This window comes from Bufo gargarizans, chromosome 5, assembly GCF_014858855.1.
Source record: "Bufo gargarizans isolate SCDJY-AF-19 chromosome 5, ASM1485885v1, whole genome shotgun sequence".
Taxonomy (NCBI): Eukaryota; Metazoa; Chordata; class Amphibia; order Anura; family Bufonidae; genus Bufo; species Bufo gargarizans.
This window is the reverse complement of record NC_058084.1, coordinates 442,464,177-442,473,742: the sequence shown is the minus strand read 5'-3', so window position 1 is coordinate 442,473,742 and position 9,566 is coordinate 442,464,177. Positions and strand designations below refer to the sequence as shown.

At 43.1% G+C, this 9,566-nt stretch overlaps 1 protein-coding gene across 1 annotated transcript; it reads left to right on the top strand.

Moving 5' to 3' along the window:
- The first annotated feature begins 258 nt into the window (after positions 1–258).
- Positions 259–3,538, top strand: LOC122939688 (uncharacterized protein C17orf98-like). Its single transcript, XM_044295860.1, has 3 exons — positions 259–541; positions 2,969–3,068; positions 3,381–3,538. The coding sequence occupies exons 1-3, from the start codon at positions 275–277 to the stop codon at positions 3,536–3,538; spliced, it is 525 nt and encodes a 174-aa protein (XP_044151795.1). The 5' UTR covers positions 259–274.
- The last annotated feature ends 6,028 nt before the right edge of the window (positions 3,539–9,566 follow it).

Here is a 9,566-nt window from a genome sequence, read left to right as displayed (position 1 = left end):
AAGTTTTGTGGACCCCAACAGTCCATAGCGTGTACATGATAAAAATACAACCGCGCCTCCTGTGTTTCTAGATTTGTTGCCGTGTACGTGTGTTGCTCAGGAGGCTTGTACTGAGACCAAAGACTAATTGTTAGTAAAAGAGGCCTGAACTTGTGTTACCGTGTGTCTATAGCAACACCCCATGAGCTCCGCTGTGTACTGACTGTCCTGAATTCATTAGGAATCAGGTAGACCTTAGAAAATCACTGCACAGCTCCTTGTATCAGCTGCTGCAATGGCAGAACCTGCTGTGTCCCCGAGGAAAGAAAAAATGCTTCTCTTGAGTCGCTTTGCACCGTCTCCATCCTTAGCCGAACTTCAGACGAGGGAGAAGAGGTTTGTTCTGGACTGTGTGGCTGTCGAAAGAATTTCTAAGGATTACAGTGTCTCCTTGCCAAAGCTTGGCTCTGTCATACCTCCTTACAATGCCCAAAAAGACCACCACGTACACAGTTATTTTCTCAGTAGACCTGTGCCACCGCTGCTGAGGAGAACAGGACAGGTGAGTGCATGGTATGGTCTCTGTTTGAGGCCAAGTCTCTTTGGAATTTGCAGAGCATGGGCAAAAGGGGTGATTGCCTTGGTGCCTTCATTTACCCATTACAACCGCCACATGCCCGGCGCTTAAAACGTCCTTCTAGCTCAGGGGTGGTCAACCTGCGGCTGTCCGCCACCGTGCCCTGCTGTAGGCTGATAGCTGTAGGCAGACTGGGCATGCTGGGAGTTGTAGTTTTGCAACAGCTGGAGAGCCGCAGGTTGGTCATCCCTGTTTCTAGCTTATATCATGGCACTAGCTGTGTGGTGGCATTTGTGTACTATATAGCAGTGTTTCCCAACCAGTGTGCCTCCAGCTGTTGCAAAACTACAACTCCCAGCATGTCTTGACAGCCTTTGGCTGTGCTGGCATGCTGGGAGTTGTAGTTTTGCAACAGCTGGATGCACACTGGTTGAGAAACACTGCTATATAGCACCGTTAAGCCCTGCACAATATAGTGTTCATTATATAGCGGTACTGTGTTGGGTCTGGATGATTTTTTCTGAGACTGTAGCATTATTTGGGAACAGTATGGCACTACATAGTGTTCAATATATGTCAGTACTATGCTGGGCCTGATACTATAATTTGGCACTGTATCATGGCACTTTTTGGGAACAACATGGCACTGTAATTGGATAGTATTATGGTGGTACTGTATTCTTTCCCTTTTACCCAATTGACAATGGTACTCCAACATTTCATGGGTAAAAGTGAGTGGAATAAAGTCCGATATGTTATAAAGCAGGAGGAGCTTGACAGATTGATTTATAGTTTATGGGGAAAGTATAATGTACAATTTATTCATTTAAATCTCTATTCTTTCTATATTTAGGAGTCAAGTGGGCAGTCCTATTAATTGGGTGATTGACAGCCTTTCCTGAATCAGCATGTAGAGATAGCTGTCAATCACTGAGCAGGACCGCCCATATGATTCCAAAGTATAAAAAGAACAGAGATTTAAAAGTATAAATTACTCTTTTTACTTCATCTTACCATAAACCTATATATTGATCTGCTCAGCTCCTCCTGCTCTATAACATCCGGCCCATAGATTGGGTGTATATTGATTTTATACTGTACTCTTCATCTCTTGTAAATATTTGCCCTGCATGTGATATTAGTATTATTTAATGCTTCATGCTACATGCAAAAATGTTGGTGGCCAGCTCATATGACTGACTCTAGCCAAAAATATAGAAATCTACAAATCACTTCTATACCCAGGGGCGTACACAGATATCATAGGGCTTCATAGCAATACTTTTTTATTAAGTGGATTATATATATATATAGATATATATATATATATACACACTTCTGTGTAGGAGAAAGTGGAGCAGGTGCTCTTTGTTAAGACTGTATTTCTATATGTATGAACAAAATACAACCGTCATGAAAACATGAATAAATCTCCCATATACATCTCTATATCTCCTGCTTCCCTCCACGTAGGACACAATGAAACTGTCTGCCTGCAATCACCACTAGGGGGAGCTCAGTGCATAGGAATTTATACAGTTACCACTGTGCTCAATGGAAGCTGTAAAATCGCTTTGCACTGAGCTCTTCCTTCTGACAGCTGCTGGAAAATGCTGTGGTTCTATGTGGGAAACAGGAGAAGGATCACCCCTGGGCCCACCCTCAACCCAGATCCCATAACAGTGTAACGGTCTGGCTCCGTGGTGAGTGCACCACTGTCTATATCCACCCTTCTAAGCAGTAGTCAGAGGATCATTGCTACTGTCATTACCATTTAGTTACATGTATATTCTCATGTATATATCTCACATGGAGGCACCCGTAAATGTAATAACGTATAATGGCCTCCTTCATATGGATGATTTGCTTGCTAGGCAGCATCCAAATACATGTAAGCTTCTATCTAGCGACAGGCACATAGATCTGCACAGGAGCTGTATACACAAAATGGTAGTGTATTTTTTTTTCTCAGAACTGTTTGCAAAGTTGCTTCATTTTTTATTTTAGTTGCATTGGAGCCATAAAAATTATTCCAAGAGCATGTATAGGTTGTAAAGGTTCCCTAAACCTACCTCTAGAACATGGAGATTGACTACCCATAGTTCCAGATGTACTACTCATTCCAGGGCTGTAGCTCTAGGGCAGAGATACTCAACCTACGGCCCTCCAGCTGTTGCAAAACTACAACTTCCAGCATGCCCTAATAGCTGTAGACTGTCCAGGCATGGAATTGTAGTTTTGCAACAGCTGGAGGGCTGTAGGTTAGGCATCCCTGACCTAGGGAGTGCAGAGGTGGCAGACGCTCTTGGACCCTGCCACCAGTACTACACATTGCACATGTACATGGTGGTGGGCTTCATGTTACACTTCTGCTTCTTTCCTATGACACAGTATGACATTTTGGTTTTGCAGTCATGTGGAGGGACGTCAACGCTTGGTGACCTCGCTGATCGTTTCCAGCACCACAGTGCAGCTGCTCATTACCTACAAACCAGAAACAGCTCGGGGTCAGGTACAGTGGTTTATCTCTTGTCTTCAGTATGGCTATTACGTTCTTTCACCTTTTCACCCATTTTCCACCTCAACCAATTTTTTTTTTTTATTCTTCTTCTACTATTATTCTTATGTTTTCCCCTGGGCCTCAGTGCAGCAATCTGCTACTGTCTGCAGCTGTCCAGGGGTGGTCTGTATGGGACGGGGTCAGTAATGAGGCCCGGGCAATGCGTTCTGCATGGTCCATGAGTAATTTGGCTGTCACTGGTACAGTCTATAGCCCTGCCACCTATGATTGCACTGTGTCATCAGTATTCATGTCATGTCCTAGGTCATTCTGCAGAACACTCCAGGGGCCATGGATTGTTTTTATCTTCTATCAGTCCGGTGATCGGCTACAATGGACTCTATGGCTACCGTCGAAACACCCCGTCTCTCAGAAGGAAGCCCTCCCCATTTGGAATTGTTACCAAGTCAGCAATTTACTGATATCTTTATATATATATATTAGTCTTTAATCCTTTGATGGTTTACTATAAAGAGTGCAAGCTTTACAATTCATTCTCAAAATACAGTATTCATTCTGTGTTACAAAATGATGAAGCACGTGTATTTGTGCGTTTTCATGATGCTGAGAACATAAGATTTCATGTCTCATAAAAAAAAAATACCATTAAAAAGTCACTTCTGGTAACATTTTGTAGTAATGTCAAATTCCTTCCCTGATCTGGTCAATATGTTATTTACAAATATGTAATGGTGCAAATTCCACGTGTAACGTGATGATCTGTCCATAGGTTTTTGTAAGGGTTAAAGGAATATTAAATTGATATTTGCTGTATATATACCCCAAAACACATAATTGCATTAGTCATCTCTGCAGATTTCAAGGGAAACAGTTTGGAAGTCTGTGTGGCATTGTCTTAAAGGGCCGTGCCACGTAAAGATGGTGTCTGATCTGCAGGCAGCATGTTATAGAGCAGGAGGAGCCAAACAGATTGAAATATAGTTTGTGGCAGAGGTGCACCTAGCCTTTCTGCTGCGAGGTGAAAATTTAAACACTCCCCCCCGCTTTCATGCCAAATTCACAACTTAACCCTTTCCCTCCAGCCTTATTCTTAAGGAAATACTTGAAAAACATTACATACAGCGCTGCAAAACATACAGGGTAATACACTGCCACATACCTCTTACATCCAGTGACGTCTCATCATATGTAGATGTTCTCTTTCCTCATCTTCTCCGTTTGGACCAGACCACCATGATGATTTTGTTCAACCATCTCTTGTCTCTGCAGAGTTTGACAGACATCTTAGTTTACTACTTTTCCATCATCCTCCCACCTTCTGAATACCCAATCCTGCCCCCTCCCCCCCAATGCTGTGCCTTCTGTGTTACCTAATACTGTACTGCAGAAATAGATAGCCACGCAGTAGTAATAAATCCCACAATAATGAACACCAGTAGTAATAATATTATAAGATAAGCCAGTAAGAAAAAAAAATGCCCCTAAGGGTCCATTCACACGTCCGTATGTGTTTTGCAGATCCGCAAAACACGGACACCGGCAATGTGAGTTTCTCATAGAAAATGCCTTTTCTTGTCCGAAATTGCGGACAAGAATAGGACATGTTCTATTTTTTTGCGGAACGGAAGTGCGGATCCGGACAGCACATTCTGGCCCCATTGAAAATGAATGGGTCCATACCTGTTCCGCAAAATTGCAGAACGAATGCAGATCCATTTTGCGGGCATGTGAATGGACCCTTAATGTCAGTACAAAAAATACCCTCTATAATGTGTGCCAGTACACAAATACCCCCCTGTAATAGTAACATAGTTTATAAGGCTGAAAAAATAACATCTATCCATCCAGTTCGGCCTGTTATCCTGCAAGTTGATCCCGTACAAAAAATACCTCCTTATAATGTGTAGCATTAAAAAAGAACAGGCGACCCATTGTAGAAATGCTTATTCTTGTCCGCAAAACGGACAAGAATAGGACATGTTATATTTTTTTTGCGGGGCCACGGAACGGAGCAACAGATGCGGACAGCACACGGAGTGCTGTCTGCATCTTTTGCGGCCCCATTGAAGTGAATGGGTCCACACTTTGCGGCTCGGATGCGGACCCGAACAACAGTCGTGTGCATGAGGCCTTATAATGTGTGCAAGTATAAAAAAAAATACAACCCTATAATGGGTGCCAGTACAAAAATGCCCCCTTATAATGTGTGCCAGTACAATAAATATATCCTTACAATGAGTGCAGGTATAAAAAATACCCTATAATGTGTGCCAGTTAAAAAATACCCCCTTACAATGTTTGCCAGTTCAAAAAATACACCCTTATAATGTGTGGCAGAATAAAAAATACCCCCCTTATAATGTGTGCAAGTACAAAAAATACCTCCTTATAATGTGCGCCACTTAAGAAATTCCCCTTATGTGTGCCTGTACAAAAAAATGCCCCCTTGTAATGTGTGCCAGCACAAAAAAAGGCCCTCTTATGTGTGCCAGCACAAAAAAAGGCCCTCTTATGTGTGCCAGTACAAAAAAAATCTCCTTGTATGAAGCGTGCCAGTACAAAAATGTCCTCTTATAACGTGTGCAAGTACAGAAAATAACCCCCTATAACATGTGCTAGTACAAAAAATGCCCCAGTACAAAAATGCCCCTTTTATAACATGTGCCAGTACAGAAAAATACTCTCTTTTAGTGCCTCCCCTTATAATGTGTGCCAGTACAAAAATGTCCCTTTTTAGCGCCAACAAAGTCCCTGTAGTGCTTTCCCAGAAAGAAAGAAATAACCTTCCCCCATAGTGGCCCAACTGCATGCTGCCAAAGAAAAATAATAAACTCAAATACTTACCTCCATGCGGCTGTCAGCGATGCGGTGCAGGACACAGGCCTCAATGATGAAGATGATGGCATTGTGCCGCCTACACCAGCCTCTAATAGGCTTCAGGCCTAGAGCCTGTTCCCTATCATGACATCGCTCCCATGTGTATACATGTTCAGTTCGGCCAATAATGTATGTCAATGGAGAGAGACACTTCCGGTGGCTGCTGCTCATCTCCTGTGAGAAGGACTGAGTGAAAATATTCAGTTTATTAGATTCTTCTCTCCCCGACATCATCTATCGGGGGGGGAGTCAGGAGCTCCTCATGCACATTAGATTGTCAGACGAATCGGCCATCCTCAGTAAGTTCAACTAACAATACACTGGTGTGTATGGGGACACAAAGGCCACATTTAGAGGTGTCGGATGTGTCAGGTTTTTGATCATTATTCCAGTTACAGTAGAGCACCCGAAATTTGGCTTTTTATAGGGAATTCCCATTAGGTGCATTCACACGACCATATGGTCCGTGTCCGATCTGCATTTTTTGTGGCTTGCACACGGCACATTAATTACTAGGGAGCCGTAAAGAAAATACAAACAGCGCCTGGATGTCATCCGTGTGAGGTTCGCATCCGTGTGGCCGAACCGCAAATTATAGAACATGTCCTATTCTTGTCCGTTTTGTGGACAAGAATAGGCATTTTATCAATGCCCACCAACCGCATCTGTATTTTGCGGACATGTGAATGCACCCTTATGTTGAGGAATGACCACAAATTTTCACTACCGATTTTACCTTTTGCAACACAAAGGGTGAAATTAGCAGCAAAACTGAATACATGCATATTTTGCCGCACAGCAGATTTTACGAATGCGTATTTTGCTGCACAGCAGATTTTACGACATGATAATTCTTCGTGGATTTCCAACTTTGCATTGCCCAAAACACGTTCGCTAACGATTACAACCCCCATCAGCTCCAATTTTTTTAACCAGTCCTTGACAAGTTGGCAGATCAGACGCACAGACTGACCTAAAGGTCTGCAGAACACCGCGCAGCAACTAATAAGCGCTAGCCGAGGAGCATTCTGGGACAACCCTGGGCCGTAATCATTCACAGTGTAAACCTGCAATGATCTAATGAAATGAACTCTGCAAAGTAAATGTGTTTATCCAGCGCGGTGAAGGAGACAAAGGATCCACAGGTGTATACGGCGGAGAGCGGCCAGTCTCCTTTTATTGATATGGAAATTAACTTGTGCCAAGGAGCTTCTTCTTCTTCCTTCATTTACATGCCAATGCGGCCCCCGTGATAATGTCAGCTACTTGAAGCTACATTGTCCAATTAACATGAAAGGTGTTGAGACAGCCGTGTGTATACAATATGTCTGAAGAGAAACTCATGAAACGAAGCCCCTCACAACTCCCGGCGTGTGCTCCGGCACAAGACATAATGGAAAGACCTTGTTTTCGGGTCTGTGTGTTTAATGAAGTCTGACTTTCCCATGGAATCCTGGATATGTGGGAGAAATACCACAATGGCCCCCGTGACCCCGTTTATCATAGGAGGTAATTGTCATTATTAATTCTAAATAGCTTTTCAACCGACGTGTTGTCAACCTCTATAAAGGGATAATTGGGATCTCTTCTGAAAGAAGTTAATATCTCCTGAAGCCATTAAAATATGAGAACGTAGTGGAAGTGCTTATTATCTGCTAAAATAACGAGACTACTGGCCTTGTGGATGAAATCGGCTCATTGTACAACCGCATAAGCTACGACCATACATCTGCAAGAGAACGTTTCAATGACCAAGAAAGACAAAAATGACCCCTTCAGATGAGAATCGCCTTGTTGGAGGGTACAATACATTACGTTTTATTCAGGACCTCCATTTAGTTTTATTAACTAATAACACCCACTCTACGGGCCTAATGGAAGTAATAACCGTTGGAGATTACAGTAATTTGACCTGTTTTGATATCCTGTCCAGAGGCGTCACCATAGGGGACGCAGCCGTACAAGGAGCCTGAAAGGGGCCAAAGACCTGTCTGTCATGTAAGAAACTGCTAGAATTATGACTGGAACCTGGTGACTGGGCTCGGGGGCACCCATCTGCTCTGTATAAAGTAAAGACGGATGATGTTGGGGAAGAGAAGGATTGGTCGATTTCATTTTTTTTGCCCGATCCTTTTTTTTTCCTCCCAGGAATGTCAGATAGCAGCTCTCTCCTCTCCTCTCCCCCCCACCGTTGAAAGTTTTTGCGGTCAGTTCCAGTTGGGCTCCCGCTGACGACTGAGCAGAAACAGCTCCTGTGACCTCACGATCCTCATGATATACCTGTAAGTCATGGTGCTTTAATGTATGGCAAATCATGGTGCATTAAGGAGTTAAACTTAAAGGGCATCTGTCAGGGAGGCTTGTCCCCGTCCCCACCTGCTATTGGCTGCTCCCCTTCCCCCCCGATACCAGATGTTTTCATCCATGTACAGGGAGAAGCAGCATTGGCGGTGCTGGGACCAGGAGCGGGGTAAGTATATTACCTGTGAGGGGCCCGGCCCATGGGGGGAGGTTGTTTGAGAACTTGGATAACCCCTTTAAGAATGGATCCCTAAGGCCTTTTGCACATGAACATTTTTTTTTTCCGTTTACGTTCCATTTTGTGTGTTCCGTATAAAAAATGGAAGATACTCCGTATGCCTTCCGTTTCCGTATTTCCATTCAAAGATAGAACATGTCCTATTATTGTCCGCATAACTGAAAATGATAGGGCAGTCCTATTAGGGGCCAGCTATTCCGTTCCGCAAAATACGGAATGCACACGGACGTCATCCATATTTCTAAATATTGAAAAAGCCATACGGTCGTGTGCGAGAGGCCTAAGTGAAAGATATCATTTCATTCAGCTGAGCTAGCCCTATAAGAAATAAGAGGCGGGGGGATTTATTAGGAAGGTAATATTTGAAGTCAGCTTTGCTCGATTCCGCAGTGGAGCACTTTGCACCAGGTATGTCAGATGTCACCTGGTGTTTGTTATATCTGGTGCATCTTTAAACCTAAAAATGGAGAGAGTTTTTGACTTTTTAAAAAGTATCAATGATAAATATGGAGTGAAACTCATTAACAGCTAAATAAACTCCATTCCCACCCACTTTTGAAAACTGGAGCGAGTGGTGTAAGAAAGCAAAAAGTCACAAAAGTTTTGCGCTAGGGACCGCCCCTAGTTTGAGACTTTTTGATGCTAGAATTTTGGAGTGCAGGGCATGATACATTCCCCCCATTGGACAGGGCCTCTTAAAATATTTGGCGCATTTAAAGGGAACCTGTCATGTGGATATTTGATTATAATCTAACTAATTATATACAATCATTAACTACTAAAAAGTGCCTTAGATGTATTCACTTACTGGTGTGACAGATGGTTACCTCATAATATTCACACAAAGATGCCACATGCTAATGAGCTGATTTGAGTCCAGCGTTTATTTAATTAACAGCTATAGCCACTCCCCTGCCCACCTGCTGCTGATTCATATGGAAAATAACTGTCATTCAGCAGCAGGTGGGCGGGGAGAGTCAGGAGCTCATGAATATTCAGGACTCATCATTATGAGCTGGAGCTTTTCAATACAAGATGTTGGCAGATTGACTGGGTCAATTAAAGAAAGTGAC